The sequence below is a fragment of the Amblyomma maculatum genome, chromosome 6 (assembly GCF_055883805.1).
Source record: "Amblyomma maculatum isolate TAMU_Amacu chromosome 6, ASM5588380v1, whole genome shotgun sequence".
NCBI classification, from domain to species: Eukaryota; Metazoa; Arthropoda; class Arachnida; order Ixodida; family Ixodidae; genus Amblyomma; species Amblyomma maculatum.
Genome location: NC_139349.1, coordinates 42,231,408 through 42,248,230, shown reverse-complemented (window position 1 = coordinate 42,248,230; position 16,823 = coordinate 42,231,408). Strand labels below are relative to the sequence as shown.

The window sequence follows — 16,823 nt, the reverse complement described above, 5'->3', positions numbered from 1 at the left end:
TAGCGCTCGTCCTTGTCTATTTTTGTTCTTCTTTCATTCTGTTATAGCGCTTTAAAGATCCTATACTTGCACCAATCAGCCTGGTCCCTCATCCTTCTGAATTATTAGAAAAATTTTAATATTCCCACAGCTCTTGTAGGGCACAGGCGGAGACGACCTCTATGCAGCCGTCTGCCAAACCCGAGAGCAGGCTTTATATTCTAATCTCCTTGAGCTGTTCCCAAGCTCAAGCACTGTGTAACGCGGCTGTGGATGATGAAGTCGAACGGCGCTCGTGGGAATGGAGTTGGGATGCGGTGTACCGTCGGGGACACAGGCAGCGCATGCGGCGGCTTCGCGACGTTATAGAGGCGATCATTTGATCGAGGCGATGGCGGAGTTGGTCGATAGGGGCATGCGTCCTTTCGGAGTGAGGCGATACTGGGGCCAGAAACGCAAGGGTGGCGGTAGACCTGACAATGCCAACCTGTAGTCTGGAACTTTCGACCTCCATGAATTTGTTGGTCAACAAGACTGTTTTTCAGAGGTCCATGGGGGCAGCGTCCATATCACCTGCTGACTGCCACCTTCCAAATAGGCTTCAGAATGACTCCACTCAGTATCCGAGAAAACGCCACCGTGGCCGCTCAGCACGGCGCAAAGAACTTAGTCGTATATTAATTGTCACAGAACCTTACACCCAGAGCGGATTTTTAAAGAAGAATGTGAGGGAGAAATTATTAAAAAAGAGGTTGAGGGGAAAAATAACACAAGGCCTGGCTTCATGGGCTTTCCGCTCATAACCTTTTTCATGAACGCTTAGAACTGCCGCATTGAGTGATGTGGCAGCGACAGCTTCAGCGCGAAGCATTCTTTTTGTTAACTTTCTCAAAGTCCAAATAAAAAGGGAGCATTACGCATGAACTTATCCTTATCTTTATAAATGAACACTCGTCACCTCCAAGCAAGTAAACGAAAAGGTAATGAACAGGTTTATTATATTCGCTTTTCCTCCCTCTTGAGAAAAAAGTCGTCGCGTGGGATTATTTCCAAACGGTTTGTCGTTTCGGAGGCTGTTTTTCTGGCTGAATTTGAAGGAGGCCGAGCAAAAGGTCCAGTATGTTTATAGTAAAGGGGAGTTCTTAGGGCACCACGTTATCTGGAATGCGTGCTAAACATAGCTTCCAGTAAAGGGTGGTTATCTTTTGTTTACTCGTCGCCATGGCGGGAGGACATCGGACCTCTCATATATGGAGCACTGCTTTCTAGCCAGAGCTTGAAGCTCTTATGCGCAACTCAGCTGTCGAAATATACATCGCTAATGCTGCGCGTATTTATTTGAGAACCAACGTCCACGAGCTTACACAATCAGTTTGCTGGGTCTCGACGCCGCCAACGGAGCACTTCTCGCTTTTCTCCCCCTGGAGCTGCTAGCTAGAATCAACACATCCGTCGGATCCAAATTCTTCGCTACCTTAAGAAAACACTCTTAACTTCAAAGCAGCACTAGTTTGCCGACGCTTTCGTAGAAACTCGCTCAAATAATGAAGCTGTTACAGCTATAAACACTATACGCGTGCATACGTGCGTGCGTGCAGGCGGGCGGGCGCGTGCCTGCACGTAAATAACCGCTGATCCAGCCTCATTTGTACCGTCATGCGCACAGTGTGATTTCTTCTGGAAGTGCTGTAGAGTTGTTTATTTATGGGCGAACGTTTGGTTCATCACGTGTACCCTCCATTTCCTCTAGCTTGCTTCTGGCAGACTCACTTTGCATGATCAAATTCTTCGGCGAAAGTTAACAAAAAAAAAAAAATGAAACTGGAACTGCTGGACCACAATTCTGTATACTAAAGTGAGTTTATTGTTCGCGTTGTATTTTGGAGGAGCGGCATTCAATCCCCGGTATATCTGGGTACCGGCCGGTCTTTCAATGGGTATATGACCTGCTTTGGACTGTTGCTCAGATATTCTTTTGTGAAATCCTTGCAAAAAATGAGTCTCTTAGCCCACCTAATCCAGAGCAGACACGTCAGCCAAAACGCTTTTTTTTTGTCAGCTGTCCCTGTGCCATTAAAATGACACCCTCATTTACTTCATCACCATCAGACTGACTACACCCACTCCAGGACAAAGGTGTCTTCCATAAACCTCCAATCAACTCGGTCTTGTGCCATTTGACGCCACTTGATCGCCACAAAATTCTTAATTTCATCCGCCGAACGAACTTTCCGCGGCCCCTTCTGCGCGTTTGGGTTCTCCTGGAATCTACTCATTACCCTTAGCGACCATCGATTATCCTCTCTTCGCATTGCATGGCCTGCACATGCCCATGTATTCCTAATTTCGAGTTGATTGTCATTAACACGAGTAATCTTTTTAACGCGCTCTTTAAGCTTCATGTTTCTTAATATTACACCTACCATTTTCTTTTGCAAAGCTCTCTACATTATGCTCAATTTAAGTTGAAGCATTTTAGTTAGCCTATGCTCTTCTGCGGCTAAGGCGGGCGCTGTTAAGATGCCACTGTTATAGTACACTTTTCTGAATAATGGTAAACTGCCATTCAAGAGCAGAAAGTCCCCACCAAACGCGCTCCACCCCAATTGTTCTTTTACATGAGTGTCACTCTCGTGGTATGGATTATGAGCTTGAAAATGAAATAGCGCTTGAAAATGCGAGTAGCCCCCCGGCAAGGACATGCCCCCCAATATGCCAGGAAAAAGAAGCAAGATATAAAAAGATAAGCGAAGCAGCATCGTGTGATAGAACAACCATTTACTGCCGAGGCCTGCTTTACGAAGTACTACATTTAAAGCGATGTTAGGAGTGTCGCGCAGCGTGTGTCATAGGCTTGTTCACGTCGGATCTCTCGCTTGTACAAGATCGACACAGCAACGCGCTCTTATTGTTTCGTTGTATTCACAGCTAGTTGGGTCGTGAGTATAATGAATAATTCTCTCTCACTTCACAGATAAAAAAAACATTACGGCTCTTTCGACATGCTGCTAACCAGAGGTGGGCATTTGACCTCAAAAAGTGCAACCTCACCTCAACCTCAATAAAAATTTCCTGACCTCACTCGACCTCAACTTCACGCTTTGAGGTTGAGGTTTGACCAGGTGACCTCACCTCAATTTTTCTGATGCCACCACCGCCCTCACTCAACCTCACCTCAAACTCAAACTGTGAGTTTGAGGTCGGTCGCTCGACCTCAAAAAAAAAAAAAAAAAGAAAGGTTTTTCACTTGAGAGCACTAACTATAAAACGTCATGGCGCAAGTCCTGTGCGGTGACACGCCAGAATGACGACATAAGTTTTAAACAACATTGAATATGATGAGGCTTACTTGTAAAGTAAAAAAATTGAAATGAACATTTGCCAGCGGGGCTACTGATTCATGACCTAATAACGGCAGTATAATTGGTCAGTTTCAACTCTTCAAATTTTATTTTTATTTGTTTTAATATGGTGACTTTTGACCTGATTCCCGCTGTAATGCTTGTGTGTCATTGGCGCTGCTGGATGCGAGCCCCCGAAGGTCTGCAGTGAAACGTCGCACATATCTGTGACCGTCAAATAGTGTTTCCTCATGACAAGCAAGTCATAATTTCTTGGTGAAGACATTTTCCTGCGATTTGAAATCGAATCGGATGACAAAATCACAAGCAATCTAATGTTTCTTCAGTGTTACGTCTCTGTTACAAAAACAAAAAGTAGATCGACCACTTACGTATATATGGAAGTTGTAGTACCATAACATTCTTTTATCAAATTGACTTCTGACGTGGGACTTGCACAAGAGGCGGACGGAACAAAATGTTGCCATATGCAGAGACGCTTAGTTACGAAAAGGTTAAGCGTGCTTGACTTTTGACATTGCGCTACTTTCGATAATCCTGACGAGTTGGTTGTGCTGTATAGAACAAACGCCGTGACAAATTATTGGAAAGATTACCCTCCCTTCTACTTATAATTAACGGTGAATTTGCAGCCCAAAACATTCCTTTTATCATTGATGTAAGTTAAAGAAATAATACGTTGGATTAGGGATAATTCGCACATTACCTTGAGATGCCGAGAGAAGCTCAAAAGCTGGTTTCCTTGTCCACAGAGTTTCTTGTCGCAGTGAATGCATTCCAAGTTTACAGTGCTTTTCGTTTCTTTTGCGTGGCTATTGTAACGGAAATGGCCTTCGATGTCTTTGTCAATTCGACAACTGCGCGCGCACACATCATCGTCGGTATATTTAGATTTTTTTCGCTATATCTGCCATAACCACACCTGCCATAACCGCAACCATGTCATGCACACTCGACGACAAACGCAACAATGCGATAGACCTCGAAGAAGAAGGGCAGACCTCAGCTGGAAAGGGCGGAAACTTCCGTCATAAATTACAGCAAGTCGCCGACCACGGCATGGCTGCGTGTCTTCGCTTGAAAAAGACGCCCACGGTAAATGGCGAAGAACACAGCATGTTGTTTAGATGCTGCCTTTTTTTTTTTTTGCCCATTTCGGGCGGCTCACCGACGCCGTTTGGGGGCGACTTCCAATCAGACGTTCCAGGAACGATTGGTGTCGATGAGAACGTGGGGCTGAGACACCAGCTTCCACTCGCGACGAGAGTGAGTGAAAAACGTTTATAGAACCACGCCCACTGGGAGAATGAAGCGCGAACACTTAACCCATGCTACGGGAGTTGTTTCGTTTTTCTTCGACTGCACAATATTCGTCGAGAGGAAGACTAGCGGGTGGTGAGCAGGGTGGCAACGCGTCTACACGGAGGAAGAGCAGAGTTTGAACACTGACTAGCGTGTCCCTCCTGCGAAACGATGAGATGCCTGCATGGTTGACAAGCGACAGAGGTCCGCGCAGCCGCCGCGGTGTTCCGAGAAGCGAGAAGGGCCTGTCTTTATATTTCTTTAGACCAACAGGAATACTCCAGTCGGAGGTATAGCGCACAACCAAAAGCTAAAAAAGGAAAAAAAAAAAAAAAAAAGAATGTTGCGAGAGGAAGAAGCAGAATCTGAGAATTGTATCTTCTGGTTTTTTTGTCTTTTTTTTTCTTAGGCGAAAGGGGGGGGGGGGGGTGACGATTGGCCGTACCGCAGAAAAGCGGCCAGTTGTGAGTAAACGCGGGTGCACAAACGCGAGAGGGGACACTGGTAAGTGATAAGTAAGAAAATAAGAAGTGAGGAAAAATAGGGGTGGTGCAAGTGTACTGAAAAGCTAAAGAGAAGAGGAGACGCAGATCTTCACTCGCGCATTCACACGCTTCAGCACCGCGCACACATCTCGCTCTCTCGCCCACACTGCCACTGTCTTTGTAACTCTCGGCCCCGTTGACAGAGACGCACTTAAAAATACCTAAAACTCACAAACTCCCAGAGGCGCGCGTATGTGCAGTGGCTTACTTTCCAAGAAATGCCGAGGGGTTCCCGGGTTCGCGCTTTGTCCGCTAGTTGAGATCAGACCGGAGATCAGGCGGAGCCGAAAGAGCAGAAGCCAGCTTACGAACAAAAGCCGCGCCCGCCACTTTGGCTGCAAGCTGTAAAACGGAGGGGAGGCCCTCAATAAACAAACATGTAAATGAAAAAGGCACAAGCTCACGTAGGGTATGAGAAAGGAATGACTGCAAGCAGTCGTCAGTCACCTGTCTGTTCTTCAATGATTCTTAGAGAAGGGCATATTAAATTTATCATTTTATGTAAGGGTTAATTTAATGTCTAGTGACTAATAATAATAATAATAATAATAATAATAATAATAATAATAATAATAATAATAATAATAATAATAATAATAATAATAATAATAATAAAAGAGTGGATTGCTCTGATACAACTACGATCTATCGTCCTATTGCTTTCTTTCGTGTTAACTCGTGCCATATACAATAGCAAAAGCAGATTTTATTTACTAAAATACAGTCTTCGTGGGGTGACTTCTCCTCAAGCCATTTATCTCTCGTCTCTTCTGCATCCTTGTTCTTTCCATATGCCTCTCTAAAACCTCCTCTCTCGTGCCATCCTCCCCAAGCAATTCTTTGGTTGCTGGATCTTGCGCTTCCCTCTTTTCTACTATTCTAGCTATTTTTTTTCGAGAAGCCGACACACCCACGTAGGTCTGGAAACCCTTCGAGTTTGCGCAGACTTTCTTTACTTCCCAAACTCGCTCGGAATGGTGGCGGGATCTTGTTCCACCTTCTTTCGAGTTTGCAGCTGTCGTCCGACCCCACTCGTTTGCCGCGCTGAACTTTACGCCCCCCCCCCCCCCCCCCCCCTCTCCTTTTTTTTTTCGTGTCGAACGCAAACGCACAGACGCAAACTGTTCGTTATGTGCGCGTTGGTAGCCAAAAGAGTGTACACGACAGGCATTATGAAAGGTGTATTGCCGGCTATTTATCGCTGTCGGAAACAATAATTTCGACCTCACAAGCCGACCTCACTAAGTTACGACCTCACTCAACCTCGAACTCACGCATGAGGTTGAGGTCTCATTTGCTGACCTCACTCAAAATTATTTCAGGTGTTGCCGACCTCACCTCAACCTCACCTCACTTCGTGAGGTTGAGGTCATTTTGAGGTTGAGGTTGACCTCATGAGGTCGAAACCTCATGAGGTTGCCCACCTCTGCTGCTAACTCTTATTCGGCGATTTCTGCATATGGCGTCTACGCGCGGCGATGTATTCGTGATTGGTTCTTGTTGTCTACGCTGTCACGTCAGAACAGAGTTAAGGTTATTGAAGGTCAGCTTTGCAAGGGACGTGCAGTAATGTAAAACCCTGTGCATTAGAGCCGAATTCAAAAGACAAACACAGGCGCGGATCTCAGAGGCCACGGTCTTTGTTTGGGCGAACCAGCGCCCTCCTCGGGAGCGAAAGGTCGACCGCAACGCCTCTTGTTCCTCCGTTTAAAGTGTGACGTTGTTCGCTATGCAGCACATGCTTAGAATGTTTGTCAGACAAATAGGTAAACAAAATCTGAGTGGCCGCTGCAACCATCACTCCATCGCTGGTTATCGGACCGTTCGATCAGCTGGGACATCTTCTCACGCTCTTACAACTTAGTGGTAACAGTTGGGATTGTTTACCTTTCACTTAACGACATGTTATCTAATAACGTCCGAAGCGATGAGGCGTAGATCGCAGCACTTTAGATCCAAGCAACTTGTTATTTTCGTATTTGGACTGCACCCCAGAAGCTCGCGACTTTTTCTCACCTTTCGAAGCCTTGTTTGTGGACGCACTCACGCAAATGGCAAGACCCCATGCCATCATGGCACGCTGAAAATAAACGTGGCCACTCCTGCTGTTCTTTCTTCTGGGAGAGACAGAATGAACAGTTGGCAGCAATGTGTATGGGTCGACTTTATTTAGTACAGAATAGCATCAAGGTTGGCCGGCATCTTTCCGGCACAAGGATACAACGATGCATCGACGTTTTGACACGAGAAGTCACTTCTTTGGGGATTGTCTCAGAGGCTTTACGCCCGTTTTGGAGGAAGGATGGAAAGAACTGTGGCACACTGGGACAGTGTAGGTTATTCTTACACTGCTTCTTAAGAGATTTAGTTGCAGATCAGAAAGAGCGGGCGCCTCCACGTTTGACGAAAGTACGAAGTCGCGTGGAAACTAATTTTCGCGAACTCTTTAGTCACCAAGAAAGCTAGTAAAACATGCAGGCATGCGCAATATTTTCTAGAGAGCTGTGGCATGTGATATCATAAAACACAATCAACGGACTGGTGTTGGGAGCGGCATATTTTTAGACTAACTGGATCAACCGCAAGATATTTCGACATCACTTCTCAGTCTCCAATATTGCACTTCCAATTTTGTTCTGGGTAAATATGGCCTTTACAGTCGGAAATTACCTTTTTATGGGGACATGGAACATGGGCGCTTCCTTGTCATATATTGTTAAGGCCATGATGATAACGTAAATTTCAAATTGGTAACGAAGTTATTAATCAGAAGCTGTGTTTGTTAACTGTCGGCGTGTAGCCCGTGGCATGGACGAGGGGGAAATTTTCCAACTAATTTGTTTTCACAAAGGTACGTGCACGTGGTCACTGCAGTTGAACAGCATTTGAAAGTACAATTGAGCTCCATCAAAGAGACGTATGGCCTTGACTTACAGACTCACCATCGCTCAAACGCTTGTCACTGGTTGTCGACATTGCAAGGTTTCCTAGGAATGCACCTTTTAAACTTCTTCCTGATCGTTTCATATTGCCATGGCGCTGCCATACTTCATGAAGTGGTTGGAATCAAGCTAAAACTATCCGCCAGAACGACGATAAGACATGCTGATAATTGCAGTTCTTGAAGCGCGCATTTTAGAAGAGAATTGCAAAGCGCACTCGTGATGAACGATCAACGCGTCCTGATACCATACGAAACATCTTTCCTAAGCCAGGCAGCGATATTTTCAGCACTATGCCACATTCGTATTATTCAGCTCACAAAGGTCTTAAAGTCTTCTCGAGGTGCACCGCTGCTCAACGAGACCTGTCCTGCGCTCCTGCAATGCTCCTCCTTTCGGAGCGTGTTTCATTGAATTCAAGAGGCTGATGTGATATAAAAATAATAAATAAATAAAGCGTCAAACGTGAATGCGCTCGCTTATTGCACTGTTGATGTTAAATGAAAAGGAGAATATTAAGGGCTCTTAAGGAATATTTTCTTCTTAATTCTTAAGGAATGTTTTGAGGGTTAAACCCTACATGCTTTAAGATAACGGTTTGTTTTGTTATTGTTACAGCTCCTACAGGAACCGATTAATCGCAGTTAGCAGTAATCGAGGACCGTGCTTTTTATCAACTCAGGCATGAAAGAACTTGTATCGTTCCTTAAAGCAGGTATTATTGTACAGAACGTCGCCATTTAGTAGGCTCTTTATGTTAAAGCAGCCGGGGAGTAGCCGGAGGTTTGAATACGAAGTTATTCCTTTCCTTCAGTCGTCGTACGTTCTCACAGCAGTAGCAAGATTGTGGAGAAGGTGGTTGTCGCCGCCGTAGTTGGGGGTCGACCGACGGTCGGCTTCATTCAAAAGACGTGTCCTTGTAGTCCTCGGATGCTTTCCTGAAGGAAAAAAAAAGGACCACGTGATCAGCAAAAATTCACGCTACAACCGATAATCTAATGCGACAGCGATGTGAAAGCAGTTGGATTTAGTCTCGATGACCGCTTTTACATTTTTACCGCGACAAATGATTTTAATCCGAGTCGGTCGCTTCACAGACGCAACAGATCGCCCCTGGAGGGTGATGTGCGGGTGCAGGTGGCTATTGGGAAGGGAGAGGAGTTTTTTATCGCGTCTTTGAATTCGAGTTTGCCGCTGCTGTGTCGCTGGGTTGGGGACGGCGCTTTTGGAGGGCGGAGGTTGGTTGGGGTGCTAAGTGCCCTAGGTAGCCTTTGCTCTCTCAACTAGGAGGTGTCGTGGAGAAGTGGGTGATACTTCTGGAGGATTAGAGACTTCGTTTTTTGAAGCTACATACAGATGGAAGCCGAAATTTTCGTATTGTGGCACTAGCAGTGCTTTCGAAGTAAGTCAACAGCAGTGATAACGTACACGGCATTAGAGAGTGCCAGCTCATTACAACGAACACGCCATGCTATGCTGAAGGCCTTTTAGTACCAACAAAACGCACCATTGCTCGTGCCTAAGTAGCACATAATAAAAGCGGTTCGCATGTAAAATTAACTTTTGTTACTTTAGCATGTTTCCGGTGTTTTAGGGCGCAGCTCTTAGGCACCCTCCCCGGATTGCACGTCGTATTTGGTGCAGTTTTTGGTGTAGCCAGCCACCTACCAGTTGCGGCAGATAGTAGCAGAGCGAAACGCCACCTGCTAGGTGGCGTTTCGCATCATTTCGCCGCATTTTGGGGGAAGTGATAGAGGGGGCGGTTGGGATGAAACTAGTGTCTTAGTGGCTTTGGCTGTATGGAACAAAGGATTTCGTAGCCGGAATGGGGCAGCATGGGAAGAACACAGAGGGTTGCTACCACGAGACGAGGAGGTATGACGAAAGCTGAGAAATGCGCAGCGTGAGAGTGGTGTTACGAGGAGAAATCGAAGTGAGAGTACTGTGGACGCTCAAGGTTATGGCGGAAGCAACGGAATGCACCACACAGGAGGGTGATAATGAAAGGCGGAGGAGGTGGATGCGGCTGGAGGGTGCAGAGGGCAGCGCCGGAAGAAGGTAAGGCGGGAAGAGGGCCCATGCTCAGTTAGCGCCGGCTGAAACGTTACGTTAATGCGAGAGAGTAAACTCTTCTATTCAGGGGAAAGCCCGACGTGGTTGTTGTAGTCAGCGTTATGAACGAAAAATCGCGGATATGCCGCTGACATGCGGGAAGTTGGCTGGCCACATGGATTGTAGGCTTAAAGATGGCATAGGCTGCTATCCGAAATGACAGTTGCCAACTTTTGAGGTAAGATAAGCTGCAAGGTGGAAAGATGAAACGAGAACCAAACCCACAGGAGATCCAGAGTCAGATTTGCAGCCCTTTGGCCATTCAGGAGTGTTCGGATGGCTTGGTTAAAGTGGCGCTTTATATCTACGTCGAATGGTATTTTAGATAATAAGGTTGTTTTCGAAAGCAAGGTAATGCGAATGTATGAAATAATAAAGGCACGAATAAAGATATAAATGGTTAAGTGAGTAGTAAAGCGCATGTACACGAACGAAGATGCGCAAGGGGAGCCTCAGATGGAAGTCATTAACACTGTCTCGTCATATCCTTAAATGTTCCCTAAGGTTTAATGAGATAGCGTTAGAAGCGCAGTAAACAAGAAGGTTGTCCGATGCCTGGTGTAAGTGACTGTGTGAAGCATTTATCTGCCAAAATCTGTACATCTACGTGCGTAAGCTGGTGTTAGAGAGAGGCTACCTGCGTCAGTTGGCAGGCAACAGGTGGGGAGATGTTCATCCTCCTCTACACTTGCAAGGGAGAGGTCGAAGACTCAGATATAATTTAGCGAAAATGAGTAAACAAGCGATTACGAATAACAATGCAATTAGCATAGAATTAAACCCGTAATAGAATGGAATTGGAATGGAATGAGAACAGGGACAGAATCAGAATTAGATCTCGAATATTTTTGCGAGTGCAGGACGATAAAAGACAATATGAAGGACAAGACGTTTCAAAGAAATCCAGCCTGGGTTTGCTTCACGTATAGGGTGAATATTGACAGACAGTCTTTATTAAAAAAAAAAAGTCTCAGGAAACGGAAAGAGTACTAAAATTATAAATCATATTGAAGCATGACGGCTGTCAACTTCTAGACAAAATACGAAAACTTGCAGGAGCAATCAAAGTGTTATCCGACAGTGTGAACAATAAATACACTAGAAGAACAAGAACTAAAGGCAGACGATGCGAAAGCTAAGCTATAGACAGGGTGATGGAAACAAGTAGAACAGTCGAGGTATTTAATATTCTTGCAAGCAGAAGGCATGATAATGAGAGAAGTAATGAGAGTTTGACAAAAATGGTTAACGCGCTTGTTTAGGTCAAATCAGTAGCAAAAGCGAGCGGCTTTCAGTTTGTGCGGCTCAGGCGGGTTAAGGGTTTGGTCAGAAAATAACCTGGAGCTAATTTTTTTCAAGTGGAGCCCGATAGTGGACTCGAATGTTAATGCGAGGAATTTTTCTGTCCTTTTTTTATCGATTAACGATAGCATATGTTCGCGACGCATTAAAGGACAGCAGAAACCAAGTGTCTGATATGAGTGTTATTCAGATCAATACAAGAAGCGTGAATAAATATTGTAACTAGCTCTGTTCATATTAATCACAGGTAACTGTGACTTCTAATTTTAGTGCTGCGTGATACCAACCTGTAGCTTTCCATATAATATGGCACTACGCCTTGCACGGCTGTATATACATTTGTAGGAGGAAACGCTAGCACGGCGGAGTCGTATAGTGCTAGGTTTGTACACAGGTCGGCAGTCATGGGGTTGAATCTATATTCTGTTGAAGCTGTCGTGGTACTGAATGGTACCAATGCGGCTAAATACAAGATAGGTGCCACTTGAGGTCCTCCCGACAACAGTGGAGGATGTTTTGCATGATACTTGTGAATGGTTAAAGCCAACAGAGAAAACAACAAATTGTCGGCGGCATGTTTGAGAAATTCTCAAGAGATGAATGACTAGGAACTAATTTCCCACACACACCTACAGACCATATTGCCCTCTAAACGAAGAGACAATTAGTTTTTGGAGCAATCAACAAAGAGTAACCGACCACATTTATAACTTTAGCCTGCTTATAAGCAGGTTCCTATCTACTTATAAGCAGATGTCCTATTATAATAGGACATTTTCAATTGAAAATACATGCAACTTCTAACGCACATAAACAATATGATCGTGGACTGTAAAATTAAAAATATTACTGAAATGCACTGATCTACCATGGCTATACGAATATATGAGATATTAGCAGCTGTCGAATATTTGTCCTAAATCTTCTGAATAATGTCATAAGGGGAAAAAATGAAAACAACAAATGATTGATCAGAAAATATGACAAATCAGCAGTCAAAAAGTGGATATTCAATGTTTTCCAAAGCACCAGTGACAAAAAGTTTAGTCTTTCTCCTTGTAACAGAGCTGCGGAATACATTCCTGATGATGTTCTCTCCCCATGAACTGAAATATCGTTGGCTACATATAAAGTTTCCAATTTACGAATTATGTTTCAAACTTACAGCTAAAAATTGGGAACGTATAGAAAACAAATTCTAGGGGGCAGTTTGGACTACTATTCTGCGATGAGGCGAAAGCCGCTGTTGCGTGGGTTGTCCGAAGCTCTTCACTACGCACCTTTCCCCTTTTTTTGCACTTCCACTTTCCTCCTTTTTCTTACGGCTCGGTTAAGGTGTCCGCGGAGAATTGTGATAGATACTGCATCTTTTCTTTTCTGTAAATCAATTTGAAACGCCGCTGATGCTTGCTGTACTGCGTCTGCTTCTGCACCCTGTGTGGTGCGAAGTTCGAGGCCGCTTTTCGATGGAGGCGAAAAGCAAGGCGCCCGTGTGCTGTGCTATGTCAGTGCCCGTTAAAGAACCCCAGGTGGTCGAAATTTCCAGAGTCCTCCACTACGGCGCCTCTCATAGCCTGAGTCGCTTTGGGACGTTAAACCTCACAAACAAACGAACGAACGAACGAACGAACGAACGAACGAACGAACGAACGAACAAACAAACAAACAAACAAACAAACAAACAAACAAACAAACAAACAAACAAACAAACAAACAAACAAACAAACAAACAAACAAACAAACAAACAAACAAACAAACAAACAAACAAACAAACAAACAAACAAACAAACAAGCAAGCAAGCAAACAAACAAACAAACAAACAAACAAGCAAGCAAACAAACAAACAAACAAACAAACCACTTCTTTCCAATGAACCATGTCCTGTGCTAACTGTGACGCCCTTACTCCCGCAGTCTTCCTTATCTCGTCCACACCACATATACATGCCTCATGCTTCGCTTGCTCTTCCTTGAAATTCAGTGCATTGCCGTTAATGATCCTTCGTCAGATTGTTGTCGCCTTACATGTTCCGCCCATGCCCATCTCCTGTTCTTGACTTCGGCTAGAATATCATTAACTCGAGTTTGATTCATTCCGCCATCTCCCTGTTTCTTCAACATACACCGACCATTTTCCATTCCATACGTGGCTGCTCTGTCATCAATTTATGTTAAACTCCTTTCGTTAGCCTCCATGCTTCTACCCAGGTAGCGAGTGTCGGCTAGATACATTTCACACAATAAATCGGTTCCTGGTAACGTCCTCGGCCAACTACCACCTGTGCCTGAGCCATGGCCGTTATTTTCTGCTCACAATACCGACAACGTCAGATTTTCCACAAAACAGATACCATTACTACCGCGTTAATATTCGACTACTTCAACTATCATATTCATGTTGGCAATGGTATTCCCCCCATTATCATTTAGAGCGCAAATCTAGTTTTGGTGCGCGACTAATTTTCTCTTGATCACTTTTGTGCTGCCCCTCTTCATATATAGCGCCTGATAAGATGTTTCCGTATTATATATCCTTTGTTTTATTTATAATACATTTATTTAATAGCGAAAAGTACGATATGCAAATGATGCATGTGCCTTATGAATGCAGACATTAGAATGCAAGAATTCGATTAGTGCTGATGCGTCGAAGAGACGGCGGAGCTCAGGTTTCGATCTTCTGATGCGTCGAGCATATTACTGTGAAACCTTCAAAACTGTATTTGTTGTTTTTTAACAGCCGTCGGCATGCGGCCTTATCACTGTGATTCTGGCACGCGTATCAATTCTGTATCCCGTGTTTGTTCATGCTCGTTGTCGCGATACGACGCGTTATCATTTTATTTGTCGCGAACGATGCGCCGAGATCTGTCTCGAAGATTCCGATCACTTGCGTATGTTTCTACAATGTTCGAGGTTGTACTAGTAGCAGTTTGCGACGTTATCTAGATTGTTCTGAGCAGCCTTTAAATTGAGCGTTGACGAGTGTGACGGGCATTCTTTGTTCGAAGATCGACGAGCACGTTTGTTGCTATCGCCGCCGCCGAGTTGCTTAGTTCTTTTGTGGGCGCAAGTCAGCCCAATAAAGAGTTTCTTCAGTGCAACCACCGATTCTTCATTTGTGTCATCGACCCTGGTCACCACCACGTGACATCTGGTGGAGGTGCTGCCCTTGATCCTTCAAGCGAAGACCTCAGCCTTGTTCCTGTCGCCCTGGAAGACCAGCCTACAGGTCACCGAGCCAGCCGCCGACTCCAAGGCCTACAACTCGAACATGGTCTGCTGCCTGACCCCGTTCGACTCCGGAAGGCATCAACTTTAGAAATGGCCCAGTCAACAGCACCAGTCGTCTTCGTGCAGCCCTAGGAGCCCCCCATCTTCTAAGGATTGCCCAGTGAAGATGCGGAAGACTTAATGGACCTTTTCGACCGTGTGGCAGAATTCAACGGCTGGAACGACAACGCGAAACTCAGGCAAGTCTATTTTGTTCTTCAAGGATATGCCCGAGTTTGGTTCAAAAATCATGAGGCAGCTATGAAGGGTTTGGAGATTTTCAAGGAAGTGTTTTTGACTGCCTTTTCAAGTGTCGTCCGAAAGGAAAGAGCCCAGGCTCTCTTTCAGTCAAGACTTCAACTCCCTAACGAGCCTGTCCTGGTGTACGTTGAGGAGACGAAGCGCCTCTTTCGCCGCGCCGACCCTAACATGACCGAAGGTGAGAGAGTCAAATTTTTAATGCGAGGCGTTAAAGAATCGCTTTTTGCGAGTCTTGCCCGAAATCTGCCAAAAACCGTGGCGGAATTTGAAATGAAAGCGTCTGCCATCGAGAAGACGTTGGGCACCTGGATGCGTCACTACGAGCGACCACTTCAACCGGACTGCTCAAGCCGCTACCCCAGCGCATCTGCAAGCTTTGAGCATATTACCTTATGCGCTTATGCATTAACCGCATATCTACTGCATCAGGCTTCAAGATGCGGATGTCTTATTTTTTCTTTATCAAGGCGGTCCCTTGGACGTCGGCAATATTGACCTCAATCACTTACTCAAGCTGTGTACTATAGCGCTGTACGCGTGGTAAGAGGAAGATGAGGACATCTGTTACTGCAGCGCCGTACGATCGAAGGAATTTTCCAGTGAGCGCCGCATCGCAGGTAAGTAAAACGGAAACATTACTTCCCTAATTAGTTTCTTTCGAATGACGTAACTAAAAATTAGCTGACAGTCATAAGGCAATGTATAAATTAGGCCTACCTTTATTCGGACAGAAGCAATGCGGTTAAGAGCCAAAATAGAAACCTGGGCGAGTTGGTATGTATACATTCTAAAACAGCGCAAAAGAACAGGGACGAGAGAACAAAAGCAGCGCTCGTGTTGTACGTTTTGTTCTCTCGTCCCTGTTCTTTTGCGCTGTTTTAGAATGAAAGCGGTTAAGAGGTTGCCGACAGTGTTCAATTTTTATTTGTACGGTTCTCGAGGGAGTACTTGTATGAAGTGAAGAAGAAAAAGCGTTATAACAATTTGTGTGATGTGGTCTTTCCAGTCCCTTTGTACAGGTCCTTGTACGGTGGAAGACCCGGAGGTAATGTACTAAAGAGGGTTAAAAGAATGAGAGTACAGCCTGCAGCAAAGACCTTCTTTAAGCTGCACACAGGAACTTTGCAGGTTAAAACATTTTTAGAGGAACATGAATTTTTACCCCCGTAGGGTTTGCATTGTCTCATCTGTAAACTGCCTGAAACCATAGACCACGTATCTTATGCCTAATGGCATAAGATATCTGCCCACAGAAAACGAGGGTGGAGCCCCTTTTGACCAGATCCTGCTGATGGGCCTCCATTTTATATGGCGGTCAAGAATGGCTGGTTAATACTGCGACCCCGACACACGGCCTGCGCGCATGTATTTTCGGGAGTGTGCACAGATATTTTTGGAGCAAATAAAAATGCAGTCATGCACACCAGAATGGGTTTCACGGCTGGTAATTTTGACAATATTTATAGAATTTTAATGTAACAAAGGCAACCCAAAATGTCGGTATGCGGCATGTGAATGCTTTCCAGTATGTTCTTTTGAATTTGTCGAGAACTGGCAATAAGGAAAAAAAAAGTTCTGTGACGGAGTGATAGCGTGCTCGCCTCGTACTGGGAAGAAACCGTGTTCGACTCCATGGATTTCCGTAAATCTTTTATTGTTTCTTTACTTTCTTCTGATTTTCGCGTTACGACCACTACACCGACACCAGCTTTCCTGCGACACGGGGCCCTTAATGGTCTCGCGT

At 45.0% G+C, this 16,823-nt stretch overlaps 1 protein-coding gene across 1 annotated transcript in view; it reads right to left on the bottom strand.

Annotated features, from left to right (window-relative positions):
• Positions 1-8,719: 8,719 nt before the first annotated feature.
• Positions 8,720-16,823, bottom strand: part of LOC146185615 (RYamide neuropeptides-like) — a 90,497-nt gene continuing 82,393 nt past the window's right edge. Inside the window, exon 4 of the mRNA XM_084606521.1 lies at positions 8,720-9,068. Coding sequence (XP_084462647.1) covers positions 9,029-9,068 — 40 coding nt within the window. The 3' untranslated portion in view covers positions 8,720-9,028. The remainder of the gene's footprint in view (positions 9,069-16,823) is intronic.